General features: G+C 38.6%; 5 protein-coding genes and 1 non-coding gene across 10 annotated transcripts; 3 read left to right on the top strand and 3 right to left on the bottom strand.

The window, feature by feature from the left end:
• The first annotated feature begins 1,542 nt into the window (after positions 1-1,542).
• LOC17889870 (xylulose kinase) lies at positions 1,543-4,398 on the top strand. 4 transcript variants are annotated; one of them, XM_006294014.2, is made up of 9 exons: positions 1,543-1,632; positions 1,719-1,945; positions 2,330-2,469; positions 2,677-2,929; positions 3,043-3,175; positions 3,258-3,346; positions 3,488-3,765; positions 3,888-3,957; positions 4,032-4,398. In XM_006294014.2, exons 1-9 carry the CDS (start codon positions 1,569-1,571, stop codon positions 4,236-4,238), a joined length of 1,461 nt encoding a protein of 486 aa, XP_006294076.2. In that variant the 5' UTR covers positions 1,543-1,568; the 3' UTR covers positions 4,239-4,398. The 4 variants fall into 4 exon arrangements, with proteins under 4 accessions (XP_006294076.2, XP_023641006.1, XP_023641008.1 ...); XM_023785238.1 differs by having other exon boundaries at positions 4,020-4,398; XM_023785240.1 differs by lacking the exon at positions 1,543-1,632 and having other exon boundaries at positions 1,749-1,814; positions 2,326-2,469; positions 4,020-4,398.
• Positions 4,399-4,431: 33 nt separating this feature from the next.
• TRNAP-CGG lies at positions 4,432-4,503 on the bottom strand. The gene has a single exon. It is a non-coding gene; the product is annotated as a tRNA-Pro (tRNA).
• A 57-nt stretch (positions 4,504-4,560) lies between these two features.
• Positions 4,561-5,684, top strand: LOC17889547. Its single transcript, XM_006295698.2, has 2 exons — positions 4,561-5,144; positions 5,285-5,684. The coding sequence occupies exons 1-2, from the start codon at positions 4,593-4,595 to the stop codon at positions 5,444-5,446; spliced, it is 714 nt and encodes a 237-aa protein (XP_006295760.2). The 5' UTR covers positions 4,561-4,592; the 3' UTR covers positions 5,447-5,684.
• Positions 5,495-9,556, bottom strand: LOC17888762 (protein DETOXIFICATION 46, chloroplastic). Its single transcript, XM_006293868.2, has 14 exons — positions 8,916-9,556; positions 8,155-8,249; positions 7,920-8,028; positions 7,777-7,832; positions 7,460-7,515; positions 7,215-7,353; positions 6,961-7,098; positions 6,806-6,874; positions 6,609-6,719; positions 6,395-6,523; positions 6,212-6,289; positions 6,018-6,089; positions 5,854-5,916; positions 5,495-5,766 (listed from the first exon to the last, which is right to left on the bottom strand). The coding sequence occupies exons 1-14, from the start codon at positions 9,388-9,390 to the stop codon at positions 5,668-5,670; spliced, it is 1,689 nt and encodes a 562-aa protein (XP_006293930.1). The 5' UTR covers positions 9,391-9,556; the 3' UTR covers positions 5,495-5,667.
• An 884-nt stretch (positions 9,557-10,440) lies between these two features.
• On the top strand, positions 10,441-12,445 carry LOC17889665 (fructose-bisphosphate aldolase 1, chloroplastic). Its single transcript, XM_006294198.2, has 6 exons — positions 10,441-10,684; positions 10,766-11,035; positions 11,303-11,412; positions 11,501-11,591; positions 11,682-11,951; positions 12,047-12,445. The coding sequence occupies exons 1-6, from the start codon at positions 10,505-10,507 to the stop codon at positions 12,323-12,325; spliced, it is 1,200 nt and encodes a 399-aa protein (XP_006294260.2). The 5' UTR covers positions 10,441-10,504; the 3' UTR covers positions 12,326-12,445.
• Positions 12,446-12,594: 149 nt separating this feature from the next.
• Positions 12,595-14,629, bottom strand: LOC17887666 (B-box zinc finger protein 18). 2 transcript variants are annotated; one of them, XM_023785241.1, is made up of 6 exons: positions 14,290-14,629; positions 13,850-13,946; positions 13,640-13,755; positions 13,407-13,553; positions 13,245-13,315; positions 12,595-13,092 (listed from the first exon to the last, which is right to left on the bottom strand). In XM_023785241.1, the coding sequence occupies exons 1-5, from the start codon at positions 14,380-14,382 to the stop codon at positions 13,265-13,267; spliced, it is 504 nt and encodes a 167-aa protein (XP_023641009.1). In that variant the 5' UTR covers positions 14,383-14,629; the 3' UTR covers positions 12,595-13,092; positions 13,245-13,264. The 2 variants fall into 2 exon arrangements, with proteins under 2 accessions (XP_023641009.1, XP_006295119.1); XM_006295057.2 differs by having other exon boundaries at positions 12,595-13,315.
• Between the last annotated feature and the right edge of the window lie 361 nt (positions 14,630-14,990).

The raw sequence follows: 14,990 nt of genomic DNA, 5'->3' as shown, positions 1-14,990 counted from the left end.
GGAAGCAAATATTTATTTGAATTTCCATAACTTAATCTATATTTACCATAGCTACTTACTAAAATATTTAATATATATTTTATTCAATTGATTCTTTTTTTTTTTATGATTTAGTTCGAGATCAGTTCTTAGTTTATAAATGTGACTCTTTGGTTACATTTCTTTAAATTTGTGGTATCACAAAAAATAACAATACAATATAATTACTGGCTATATGTTTCAACAGCCTAATAATTAACGGTATTGGTTTTTAATGTTGTTAATTACACGCTATATAATATATATATATATTTTTTAAAACATGTAAATGATGCCATTCATATATATATATATAATATGATTTTATTTTAGAGGGAAAGAACGGGTACAAAAAGGAAACGGGTAATTCAAAAAAAAAAATCTAAACTATTTCTCATCAAAAACAAGACGATATAAAAAATTTGGAAACTTATATTGAATTTTAGATTTCAAAATATCAAATGACGGGTATGATACATGAATATGAAATTTAAATAGCAAAACTGAGTTTCAAATTACTTAAATATTTCAAATATCGGGACAAAAATAACGGATACGGAAAGATAACGGTAATTTAGAAAATAAAATTTATTATCTTAACTAAGTCTAATATTATACAGAAGAGAATTATGGGTAACATGCAAGAAGACATATTATTTATTCATATGGGTGGGCCAAAATATTTTACTTTGTTGCAAGACATGTATAGTGAACGGGTTTGACTCTCTTGACATCTATATTTATGTTATTTTATTCAAAAATTTTAATGTTTTCTATTGTTTTTATGTGATGTAATAGTTCGCAAATTTAATTGATTTCTAACTTATCATTAATTCGATTCACACTCGATCCGGGTTTCTTATCATGTCGATCCGAATATTGCAAACTTTATGATAAACTTAAATTTTGCAATCATCCCCGCACGTACGTGCGGGTCCATCCCTAGTATGTATTATGTATCTCTCTCTCCCACTTCTTGAGCTCCACTCCACCGCACATCTGTCTCGCACGTGCATGCTTTTCTCTCCCTCACGTGTCATGTCTCATGTTCTTATGTTTTTGTATCCTAGTGCTATGATATGATGATCATCTCTTAAAATATTACATTTGGTAGTGTGGAAAATTTCCTATATATGTAGACAAGTATTGCATAGCATTTGCATGTACATTTTTATATTTGTTTGTGTATAAAATTTTGGTACTACACTACTTACTATAACGAACATGTCATCATTACTAGTCGTGGGCCGAAGCAAAATTGGGCCTACAAGGGTCCGTTTCTGAATATGCCAAACGAAAACCGCACGCATAATAATAACAATCTTGAACCGTTTCGATGACAAGAGAACGTGCAGCCCAACCAACTGTTTTGGTTGAGTGGAGTGTAAATTAAATAACAACGAAGGCTAAAATGGTAAATTCAGAAAATATCATCGTTTTCGAATCGAGCAATCCAACGGTCACGAACTTGCAAGCTCCCTTATCTATGGAGTTTGGAAGAAAAAAGAAACAGCCTCAGCAACAAAAGGACGAGGAGAAGAGAGATAGAGATGCTGATGCTTCGTCAGTTTCAGATTTCTTCGTTTGAGCTCTTCACGTGTCCAAAACAATCAGGTAAAATTAAAATAAACATGAAGATTCTTCGATTTGACGTCGTTTTGGGAGGGTTTTAACCTCGGATGGTGATTTTAAATTTCCAGGGTGTTCTAGTTCAAGGAGTGTTACTCTACCCAGAACTCGGTTTTACTTTAATTTAGGAAGGAGCTCTGATTTCAGAGCTATGGCGGACATGAGTGGTAATAAAGGAACCAACTTTGAAAAACTTTACCTTGGTATGGATTTTGGTACTTCTGGAGCTCGATTTACAGTTATTGATGAGGAAGGAGGGATTAGAGCTGAAGGGAAAAGAGAATATCCTCCTTTCATGGTTAAATTTAATTTCCCATTATACTATAGCTACCTAGGAGTGATTCACTTGATTGGTGCTTTGTGTTGGTTTAGTCTTTGTTATAGCTAGCTAATTGCTGGTTGCTTGTGTCATCATCAGTTCTTGGTTCGGTTTCCTATTAAGTTTGAATCTTTAATTCACATAAAACGCAGTGGGAGGGTTACCAAAATTCTTTTGCTAAATATTATGGGATTTATGTTTGGTATTGTTTATAACCTCAACAGTCTAGATTTGCTATCTTGTTTTTTTAGAATGAGGATTTGGGAATTCTCCTAAGTATATCATTTACAAATACTGAGCTAAGCTATGAACAAAATCAAGAAAAGGCTATGGACTGAGACGTTTATTTTGTTATCTAGATAGAAAGAAGAAAGCATGGATTGGGCAAGCTCATGGAAATCAACTCTTTTTTCGCTGCTAGAGGACATTCCCATTACCGTTCGCTCCCTCGTCTCATCTATTTCTCTTGATGGAACTTCCGCAACAACTCTCATCTTAAACAGGCATGTGGTTCATCATATCCCTTTTTGTTGTTTGGTGTCTCTCTTTTTCTCTTTCTGTATTCCACCCATATTAGATGATTTGATTTTCAGTCTCATCGTTGTTACTAATTTCTCTAGTATCCTTAAGCATCATCAGTCATCATAGCTAAATGAAATTATTATATTGTTGTTTAAATCACCATTGCTTTATTCACTTATGTGTATCAGTGAAGATGGGGAAGTTCTGTGTCAACCTTTACTCTACAACCAGAGCTGCCCTGATGCTCTGCCAGAGGTTAAGTCTATAGCTCCAGCAAACCACACAGTCTGCTCTGGTACTTCTACATTGTGCAAACTCGTCTCATGGTGGAATACTGAGGTGCCGAACAGAGAATCAGCAATATTGCTGCATCAGGCAGATTGGTTGTTGTGGTTACTCCACGGCAAACTCGGAGTGTCAGATTACAATAATGCCTTGAAGGTAACACCGTGAAGTATTTCCTGCATTTAAGCCAAGAATGTAGATTAATAATCGGCTGATAAAGAAGAAATGCAAGTCCCAAAAGTGTTTTCCTATTTTGGGTTTGAGTGCAGGTGGGCTATGATCCTGAGAGTGAATCATATCCGTCATGGTTGCTAAGTCAGCCTTATTCTCATTTATTACCTATGGTGCAAGCTCCTGGAACATCAATAGGCATTCTACAAGAAAGCATTAGAAAGCAATTTGGTAAAAAATTTCTTAAATCTAACAAATAAAAAAATCACTGAAAAGCAACATAGATTTTCAATCTTCTTTTTGGCTTGACCAGGATTTCCGGATGATTGCATTGTGTGCACGGGTACAACTGATAGTATAGCTGCATTTCTTGCAGCACGTGCGACTGAACCTGGGAAAGCAGTGAGAACTCTGCAATACTTTCTGAATATTATTTATTTCTTAGCTGCACACTTAACATATCTATGTGACAACTGTACTGTGTGCCACATATTGATGTTTGTACAATGAAATGATTATATTTTTTTAATATCTTTGCCAAAGGTAACTTCATTGGGTTCGACCTTAGCCATCAAACTTCTCAGCACCAAAAGAGTTGATGATGCAAGGTATGGAGTCTACAGCCACCGCCTGGATGACAAATGGTTGGTCGGAGGAGCTTCCAACACTGGTGGAGCAGTTCTCAGACAGCTATTTAGTGACGAACAGTTAGAAAAACTGAGCCAAGAAATTAATCCTATGGTCGCATCTTCTCTAGATTATTATCCTCTTCAAAGCAGCGGTGAAAGATTTCCCATAGCTGATCCTAACTTGGCACCCAGGTCTCTCTTCTTTCTAATGTTCTCACAAGTGTTTTCGTATATGTAACAAGAAAGCTATAGATTGATCTTCCTTCAAAGCATCGGTATAGATTCACTTAAGAAAACATGTTTACATATTGCAGATTACTTCCACGGCCAGAAAGCGATGTTGAATACTTGCATGGTATATTGGAATCAATCGCACGTATTGAGGTACGAAAAACCATTTCTATGTGGTTGCTACTGACTTCCACATGACTCATGGCAACAATCAGAACAAAATGCAGGGGAAAGGCTACAACTTGTTAAAAGAGTTGGGAGCAACGGAGGCAGAGGAAGTATTCACAGCAGGAGGTGGAGCCAAGAACAACAAGTGGATAAAGATAAGGCAGCGAGTTCTAGGTTTGCCTGTGAAAAAAGCCATCCAGACGGAAGCGTCCTATGGAGCTTCTCTCCTTGCATTGAAGGGGGCAAAACAGAACAGGGAGCTGTGAAACAGAACATACTATCAAGACCAGAGCATGTGAACAAACGGTTGTGCATCGAACTTTGAACATATTTTCTTGTTAGTATTCTTGCGTACAAACCAAATAATTGTATTGTTGTAAGATTTCTTGTTATCGAAAATACAGCTTATCCTGCAATTTTGCTGTTTCAAACATTACAAAACGAATTAGCAAAAAGCAAGGGGTGTTCCGAGAATCGAACTCGGGACCTCTCGCACCCGAAGCGAGAATCATACCACTAGACCAAACACCCATTTGCTTCAATTTTAGCAACGCATAAATTAAATTGAAAAAAGTATTATAAACCCCATAAATCTCAGAGAGCAGAGGAGAAGACCGGAGATGGCTGCAATGGCGACTGTAAAACTAAAATCATCCACTTTGACTTACTTGATCCACCATCTTCTCCGACATCCCAAACCAACATCTCCTCTTTCTCTGTTCCTTAGACCCTTTCCTTTGTCTGTGTTAACCCGTAAATCAAATCACAATGACAAGGGTCGCTTCCTGTCAATCTCCTCTTCTTTACCGCTTCCATGTCCTTATATCTCACTCTCTCACTCCTTCTCTACTCTCATAGCACCTAAATCAGAACAAGATGAAGACAACGTGTCTGTAGCCTCTTTTGGCGAGAATAACGATGATGAAGAAGAAGATGGTTCGGACAGTACAATGGTTTCCATGAAAGAAAGTGGAAGAACCTCTGAAATTTCTGCAGAGATGATGACTGAGATCTCTTCATTGAAGTTGTCTGTGAAGGAGAAGAAAAGGCTTGCTTCTTATGCTCACAGTTTGGGCGACAAACTCAAATCTCAACTCGTAGGCAAATCCGGCGTTACGGATTCGGTCATCCTCTCCTTTTTAGAGACGCTGGAGAAGAACGAGCTCTTAAAGGTATTAACTTTTTTGTTACTACTATGGATTAAACAATCCCTCCAACATTCGGATTGAGTAATTGAACTGTAGTTTCCGCTTGGAAGAGTTACTGTTTGATCAATGAAAGGGATTGAAGTCTTGATTGATTCCATGAATAGGTGAAAATACACAGAACATGCCCTGGAGATCTAGATGAGATAATTTTGCATCTGGAGGAAGCCACTGGTTCGGTAATAGTCGAGAAAATTGCGCGAACTGTTATATTGTATCGTCCTAGTCCCACCAAATTGAAAGCTGGGGAAAAGAAAACAAAGATATAGAAGAGTTGCAACAGATTGATTGCACCATCTTTTATATACAGAAGAATCTCAAGACTAGAAGCAGGGCCTTTTATGCCAAGACTTTTCCATTTCAATCAAATACATTTCCTGTTCTTCAAGAATACAATTTGAAATCAGAGTTTTTCATTGATCTACAGCTGAATGAAGCTCTTTTCTATTCCTTACACTTTTTCTTGTGATGTATATGATGACTTACTGAGTTACGCAGCTTTCACTTTCTCAGCGTATCTGCTTGTATCTTCCGAGTAAAGTACACCGTCTCGCGATAGAAGGCGGAAAAGAGATAAACAAAACCGAGCCTGAAATCATTCATGTTAGATACAAGAAGAGCAAAAGATATGTGACGTTTGGTTTATGTGGCTTAGAAAAGGTATAGCAGTTTTTACCCATTGGAATCCAACAAGCGCGTACCAGCATCCTCTCAAGCCAAATCCTCCATTGCTCAGGAGCTATGTGTCAATTATAAACAATGCGACGAAGAGAGAGTTACAGAAAACCTATTTTGCAATTCAGCAGAGCGATGGATATTAAGGACAGAGAGGGTGAGTACCATAAGCAGGAGCCCAGCAACCGCTAAGCATCCAGTCATTGACAAGCTGATATATCTAAGATCTCTTCCAGCCTTCATTTTACAGAAAATAAATTTAGTTCCTTTGGTTCAGGTGACAGACAACAATTTTAGTTTTTTCCAAGAAATTCTGAAATAGACCCAGAAATGTAATGAGACACAAATGTAAGCTTTACCAATAAGGTGCCTTCAAGACTGTGAGTACTCGGAGTGATGGATAAAGCAAGGAAATATGGTATTATGACCTTGTGCATCTGTCACAATACAGAACAAAAAACGTTTTTGAAACTTGTCATTCTTATAAAATGAGTCTCTGGGAACATACGAGACAGATTCGAAAGAAAACGGAAACGGAATACCTCGAGCGTGACAACCTTGTCTTGTGTGAAGATGCCAGGGAACAGCCATGGAACTGCTGTGCCAATGGTTCCGACTACTATTCCTAGCGTAGCTCCAATAATAACAAGGGACTTCAGAAGCATTCTAGCCTACATACAGACAACAATAAAACCAGAGTTGCTTCAGGAAACAGTAACAGTTGACAATGGTTTCGACTCTTGATTTTTCACCTACTTTAGGCAAATTGCGATTGATTCCAAATAATAACTCAGGCATGAAGGACTGTGCAGTTTGAGAGAGAGGCTCTCCCCAAACCGTGCTCATGGTATATGTCTGAAGCATAACCTAGAGACCAAAAGAGCCAAAGAAATTATGGAGAAACCTCAAATCAGGAAACATTGTTGATGATGAGAAATAAAAGGACATATCACCTGATGAGCAGCTATGACGCTTGTACCCATTGATGTAGCAAAGTACACAAGGAGTGTATAGAACAAAACCTAAGGGGACAAAACAAAAATCTCAGATAAGCAAGAGGCGATCCTGTGGCAAACGAGGTCCCTATAAGATACAAGAGAAGTAGCACCTTTGACATCATAGTTATAAAGACTGGGGCAGCGAGCCCAAAGATCGTCAAAAGTTCACTTGGAGAAGGAACACAGAATGAGAACGCACTGTATCCTTTCTTGTTTAATGCGTCCATCATCATATAAGCTGCAACAACCTAAAACATATGGCATTAAGACTATAATGTTAACTAGCTCATATCATATGACCAGAAAATAATATTTCAGTTCTAAAATTAGAGCTTTGATGGGAATCTTATAGATTAAAGCTTACTTGTGACACCATAGTTGCCCACGCTGCACCTGCTATACCGTATCCTAGAAAGGTGCATAAGACCACATCACCAACACCGTTGATTAGACTAGCAACTGCCAATGCCTTTAGAGGTCCCCATGAGTCTTTCATACCAAGACTAAAAAAAAAAAAAAAGAAAAAAAGACACTGTTATACCAGAAAATCAGAGAATACAATCCTAGCGCCTAGCGGTATGTAATAATGCAAATATGTTATATAGGGACCTTGCACTTTGAGCAACCCATCCAATGAGAACAGCTGGCCATGCGAAACCTCGAATCTGAAAACGGAAAATAAAAATCGTCAAAACAAAGGAAGAAAGAGGATGTAAGGTAAACGAAAGTTTTCGCCAAGAATTAACAAAACTCAAGGCTATTAGCATGGATCGAACTTAGTCTAACATGTGCATCTTCTTCAGAAAGATCCACATGGAAGAAGCATATATGTCTGTACGCATACAGCCAACGCACTCACCAAAGCTCACAAAACATATAATCTGAAATTTACATCACAAAAGGGTACACCGAGATAGAGTATTAACCTGTACATATGTATTGGCCGCCGGGACAATATCAGCATTCTTTACCCCTGTAAAAGCTGGAAGAAGACTAAACAGTCAGCAGAGTGTTGATTTACTACTAGTCACAAACTTGCTACTGGTCAGATACAAATATCCCTTGTTACCAGTTAATGCCCAAGAACCAAACAGTCTTGTAAACACCATCATTGTGACTCCACAAGCCAGCCCGATGAAAAGCAAGATCGATATCTGATGTTGTACTTCATCTTTATCCTGCATAAGCACCATTCTATTAGGAGTTGTAATAATGTGCACTTGGAAATCCTTGATATTGCTAATGATCAATGACTAAAAAAGGTATTATAGGCCAAATTCATAGTTCAAGAACGATAAACTGACCCGCCGAGCAAGAGAGGTGGCAACAAGATTTGAAGTAGCAACCGAGAGGAACATGAACGTATAACACAAATAATCACAGATTACAGTAGCAGGACCTGTTTCATTCATAGTGAAATTAAATTTACTGCTACTTGAACCAGTAACCCCAGAGTGAAACATAGCAAAGGGAAGAACAATCGGTTGTTCCCAGTTCGAGTAATACATTCAAGGTTTAAAATAAATCAAAATCAAATGTTCAGAAGTCTTGAGTAATCATGGCTGAACTCTGAAACTTACAGACATCTTTGTTTCCAAATTGACAATCAAACAAGAGAGCTACCTTGCTTTATGGAATCTAAAGAACCCATTTTCTCCTCAGTAGTTTCACTCTAACCAGAACAGAAAACAAGAGAAAGCCTAAAGCAGGAACTTTTGGTAAGTTCAACCAACGAAAATCAAGCAGTATTAAAAACTTCATTAAAGAAAGATTAGTGCTATTCCAGCACATCACAAGAGATAAACACATACAGGGCCACTTTAGATTTCAAGGTTACACACAGATGATGAAAAGAGAGGAAAGCTCTTCACTGGGTTAGACAGAGACTAACATTATCTGAACATGAAAAAGGCTAAAAAAATTTGTTCTTTTTTTTGTGCGTGGTTAAGTTGAGGAACAAAAAGCAAAGAGACTCAATTCAAAATTCACCACTTTTTGTCCACAGTATAAGTTGAGGAATCAAAAAGCCAAGATTATATGATGAGTATTGTATAGTCATACGTACCTAAAGCAGCGAGTTCGAGTGAGCTTCCTTGACCAATGACCGCCGTATCAATGAGACTCATCAACGGCCCACATAGCCACAGTCCAGCGGCAGGTCCGGTAAACATGACGATCTCTTTCATCTGTCCCAAAATACTCTGATTCGCCAAGTCATCTGCCTTCCCTTCTTCTACTTCCACTTCCAATTCAACCGGAGAAATCGAACCATTTGCAACTCCTTGGACCTCAATCACTTGCTCATTCCCCGACCCATTTCCGCTTTCTCCATCAACAACAAGCTCCTGATTCGGACTTGCACAGTTTCTTATAAATCTGTTCAACTCCAAAGACTTGGCTCCGGAAACAGAGGAGCTCCTGAAACTTGGGAATGGCTGCTTCCATGACCGTAAAGTGACTGAAGATCGGAATGGTAGCTTTGGGTTAGAAGAAGAAATCGAAGAAACCGTAAAAGTTAGGGTTTTGCATTGGATTTGCATCGTTTCTTGATGATTCACTTAATTCAAAGGACACAAAAGTTGCGGCTTGAAAGCTTTCCCGGCGTAAACTGATAGAAAACAACACAACTCAACTCTGACTTGTCGTCACATCATTTTTTTTTGTAAGCATTCGGTCAAATGATTTGGTAGAATTAACCGGTTAACCTTTTCTTCTTCAATTTAACCGGTTAACCAAATTGGAAATTTTGCCACAGCTTAAAGAGAAGCAAAATTTGACGGCCCAAAAGCAAAGAGGACCGTCAAAAATTATGAGGGGGGAGATTGATAAAGCAAATGTGTGACTGGAAACAAGTTCGTCCAAGTGTTGTTTTCATGTTGGAGACAGAGGACAAGAAGATCTTAATATGCATCGACTCACTCACAAGTCATGACCCTACTACTTTGTAAAAGTCTATAACTGTACGCAATTTGCAATCAATTGTTTGTATTGTAGTGTAATGTATTTCACTTTCGACTAGAAATATACTATGGGCCTTGTTTTTAAAAAAATAAATGGGCTTTCCTGATGCACAATTCACTATCCTTCAGTTATAAGTTTCAGAAATTGTCTGGTCCAGGCCCAAATTTTGAGAAGCCCACAAGTAAATCTGCTGGTTGCCACGTGGCACGATAAATGTACGTAAGAGCTGAGATGGCAGCCTGTGGATCGTCGATGTAGACATGACAATATCTGATGATAAAACCTCAGCCTTAAAAACCTCAAAGAACTCATCAACACCTCTCACAGACTCATCATATCTCACCTATCATTGTAATTTACGGTTCTCTAGGTGAATTTTGTTAGAATTTGTCGATTTCTCTAGTGAACGAACATGTGGACCGTAGTCTCGATTAAGCTACAAAACATAGAAAATATTTATGTCAAGGCATCAATGTTCAAATATAAATATTTTTTTATCATAAGCTTTTAGTCTCATACGAAAATATTATCGTCCACGTGGCAAATCCTCGTCAGCCGGCTCACGAGAACCTCAACAATCCAATCTTTTTGTTGATGTCTCTTCACTCTCTATATATTGCTCTACTTGTGTGTGTGTATTGTGGTGAGAGCGTTATAAGCGTTTTGTTTCCATTAATCAAGAAGCAGGCAAAAATGGCGTCAAGCAGTGCGACTATGCTGAAAGCCTCACCAGTCAAATCTGATTGGGTTAAAGGACAGAGTCTCCTCCTCCGTCAACCTTCCTCCGTCTCTGCTATTCGTAACAACGTCACACCTTCCTCTCTCACCGTCCGTGCCGCCTCTGCTTACTCCGATGAGCTCGTCAAAACAGCTGTAATTATTATTATATCCAAACACAAATTTATATCTCTATATGTCATTTGTTGATGATTTTTTAAAAAAATGGTGTTGCAGAAAACAATCGCGTCTCCGGGACATGGAATTATGGCGATGGACGAGTCAAACGCGACTTGTGGGAAGCGTTTGGCGTCGATTGGGCTAGAGAACACTGAGGCTAACCGTCAAGCTTACAGGACGTTGCTTGTGTCTGCTCCAGGACTGGGACAGTACATCTCCGGAGCTATCCTCTTCGAAGAGACTCTTTACCAATCCACCACTGACGGCAAGAAAATGGTTGATGTTCTCGTCGAGCAGAACATCGTCCCTGGCATCAAAGTCGACAAGGTATGTTGTGTAGTAAACCTAGCTAGGTTTAGGTCTGATTTAGAATTTGGTTTGTTTTGGTTTATTCTTCGATTTGAAATTCTGGTTTAGTTTTAGAGTTAGGCATGCATGTGCATTGGACCTTAAGATTTGATTCGGTTTAGGTCTGATCGGAATTTGAAGTTATAAAGATCTTAGTCCGGTTGAGATTCGGTTCAGTTTGAATGGAAGCTATGAGTGTATGTGTTTTTATGAAAGTGGATAATGAGTTTGTTTCTTTATAAACAGGGTTTGGTGCCACTTACTGGGTCTAACGACGAGTCTTGGTGCCAAGGACTCGACGGGCTAGCCTCTCGCACCGCTGCTTACTACCAGCAAGGTGCTCGTTTCGCCAAATGGTATGTCGTTAATAATATATGTACTCTCATAATCATATATATGTCAAATGGTGGTGGTTTTGATTGAACTCTCCCTTTGTGTGATTAGGCGTACTGTTGTGAGCATTCCAAATGGACCCTCTGCTTTGGCTGTTAAAGAAGCAGCTTGGGGACTTGCCCGCTATGCTGCTATCTCTCAGGTTCTATCTTTTTCTAACCTCGCCGCGGTTTCTCATATACATTAATACTCTACTGAATATACTTATGCGTTTTGAGTTTGTGTTCTACAGGACAGCGGTCTGGTGCCAATTGTGGAGCCAGAGATTCTGTTGGACGGAGAACACGGCATTGACAGGACATACGAGGTTGCAGAGAAGGTCTGGGCTGAGGTTTTCTTCTACCTCGCTCAGAACAACGTCATGTATGAAGGTATTCTCCTGAAGCCGAGCATGGTTACTCCAGGAGCTGAGGCCAAAGACAGAGCTACTCCCGACCAGGTTGCTTCCTACACTCTCAAGCTTCTACGCAACAGAATCCCTCCCGCTGTCCCTGGAATTATGGCAAGTTTTCTCTTTTACCGTCACATTTTTGCAGCTGAAGAAGATACTATGCTTTAGAATTGAAACAGAGATATGATGTTATCTACTGTATGCAGTTCCTATCTGGTGGACAGTCCGAATTGGAGGCAACCTTGAACTTGAATGCCATGAACCAGGCACCGAACCCATGGCATGTGTCCTTCTCCTACGCACGTGCCTTGCAGAACACTTGCTTGAAGACCTGGGGAGGCAAAGAAGAGAACGTGAAGGCAGCTCAGGACGTTCTCTTGGCCCGAGCCAAGGCCAACTCGTTGGCTCAGCTCGGGAAATACACAGGAGAAGGCGAGTCCGAGGAAGCCAAGGAGGGTATGTTTGTAAAAGGCTACACCTACTAAGCTATTTGTAATAATGGTTCCATAGATCAAAACTCAAAAACTTGAGCTTGATTCTGGTGTTTTGAGTTATTATACTCTTCTTCATTATAAGCGGTATAAAAGTCAATTCGTGTGTTATCATGTGAGACTAGTTTGTTTCTTCTTGGTTGATATGATCGTCTTCTACTATCGTTGTATCTACCCTTACTGAGTTACGTTTGTTTTAACCATTGCTATAAAAGACATTAAAAGAAACTGGTTCACTAGTTATGAAACTGGAACAATGATAGTAACGTTATGCTCTCTGAGCAGAAAAATAATCTAATAGAAGAAAACGACATTAGCCACTTTACAGAATACCAAGCAATTATGTTCATGATGCAAGAATCCAAGAAAAAATGGAGGGTGAAACATCGAAACAGCATATTGAGACTGAAGTAATGGGTGATTACATTTCAAGGTCACATGACTCTCAACACACTCTTCTTTATAAGACCAAAAAATGCAAAAACAGAGTGAGCTTGGAGTTAACAAAACTAAGCACAGAGAGAAGAAGAAGAAGAAGAAGAAAACAATATCAAAGAAGAAGATAATTTAATAGCAATGGCTCACAGTGGTCACTTAAACCGAGCCGAGAAGGCATGGCTACACTTGCTGAAGAGATTATCAAGATTTTACTACTTTCTATAAAAGCTTTGTCTGAAGGCTCAGATTTTTTTCATAGTTTTTATTTGAGATTTAAATCTGAAGAATCGACCGTATACACAATCACTTCCAAGCTTTGCTATCTAATTGATCATCAAAAAAAAAAAAAAAAGAGAAGAAATCAAGAAACCAACTTATTTGTTTCCTCTAAGCCATTTAAGCTGATATCTTCAAAACAAAATAAGAAAATTTCCCTGTAAAGATAGTATTCTTGCGTTAGTGCATAGGCTCTTACTTGATCTTGTGTATCTATGATCACTCTTGAGGCTCATGATTGTTTGCGCCATTTACATCAATACCCTCATCCTTGAAACAAACAAACCAGTTTTAGAGACATTGTAGAAAAATTGAGGCAATATAAATAGAGTTCATCTAATCTAAGATAAGATACACGTACTTGGTGTACTCTTTGAGGGTTGGAGTTAAGATCAATCATATTATGATCATGATCACCATTTCCATTTGCTTCTTGACCTCCACCGGAAGAACCCTTTTGACACCGTAATCCCAATTGGTCGGCGTGATTAGGCTTATCACCTGGGAACTACAAGACACAACATTGTAAACAACAATCAGTATCACAAATCAAGAATGCTTCAGGATCCTAGGAACTGAATTCAAGATTCATACCTCAATTCTCTGTCTCAGCAATAGAAACCGCCTGTGTGTTCTCTTCCCACCAACATGTACTAGCATGTCACATTGTAGACAAAGGGAACTACCATCTATCTCACAGTAAAAGAATGCTGCTCACACCGACGAGGAAAACAAAACATGTCAAAAAAACCCGATTTGTCCTTTTTCCAAACACCAAAGAAAGACAGAGGAATCATCATATACCAGGTGCATTTTCGCATATGTCACAGCTTGGAGCGTTACTTGGATCAGCTAAGCCTACACGTAAATGCCGACTAGCTAGCTTGTTGCACTTATGAACCTGAACACACAAACAAAAATGTTTCTTTCTTAAAAATCATCACTTCCTGTACTTATGACCATTCTCCTCAAATAATATCTCAGAGCTCTTACAGCTGCAATATAGTGACTGTGAAGTGTATCACCAGAGACAATGCTATAAGCAAAGTTCAAATCATGACAAGCTAAAGTCACTAACAATCAAAAGACACGCCTGACTTTCAAAGAATTTGGAACTACTTCTGGGTACAATAACCTCAAAATCTATAAATTGCCTCAAAATTCAAACTTTGATTGCATTGGTCGAGACCTTGAGTCACAAAGTGATAATCTAAAAAGTGGAAATTTCAGATAAAGTTGGTTACTTTTTCGTCGCAGGAGCAACAGAGAGCAGCTTCGTCGGCGGCGCAAAAGACAATTGCGGCGGCACTCTCGCAAGCATCACACAGAATTCGCATGTTGTCTTCTCAAACGGTCAATCTCAGTTTCAAAGTTAGCATCTTTCACCAAACCCAAATTCCCATAGTTGTCGAATCATAAGAGACAGAGATATAAAGGGTTTAAGGATTAGACTTGGACATCGAAGTAAGGAAGATGATGGAGTTGAGATATTTGAATCAAAGTATCTCAAAGTAGAGAAGAAGGAAGCTGAGAGAGAGAGAGAGAGAGAGAGAGAGAGAGAGAGAGAAGGAACAAGCGCAAGCAGCAGAGAAAATATATGATGGGAGTGATTAATTTGACAGAAGCTGAGAGTAGATTTTAATATATATAAAAATGTATACTCGCTCTCTCTCCCGTTAATTTGATTACCCCTTGTGATGATGACGAGTGACGATGATGATGCCCAATCAAACGATAGGATTTTTATTTCTTTCTTTTGTCCTGTCGACATAAATGGGATTTTTTTCTAAGCAAATGATTTTTAAAAAAAAATTTGAAAATACATTTTCACATTTTTGGGTTATGTACTATATTGGGAAATTATGGGTTTGAATGGTAGCTGTTGTTTTTGTTTGGTCAATTTATTTTTTATTTGTTACCTTATTTTGGTCAACTTATTTATCAC

The sequence above is a fragment of the Capsella rubella genome, unplaced genomic scaffold (genome assembly GCF_000375325.1).
Source record: "Capsella rubella cultivar Monte Gargano unplaced genomic scaffold, Caprub1_0 scaffold_4, whole genome shotgun sequence".
NCBI classification, from domain to species: Eukaryota; Viridiplantae; Streptophyta; class Magnoliopsida; order Brassicales; family Brassicaceae; genus Capsella; species Capsella rubella.
This window is presented reverse-complemented; position numbering and strand designations above follow the sequence as displayed.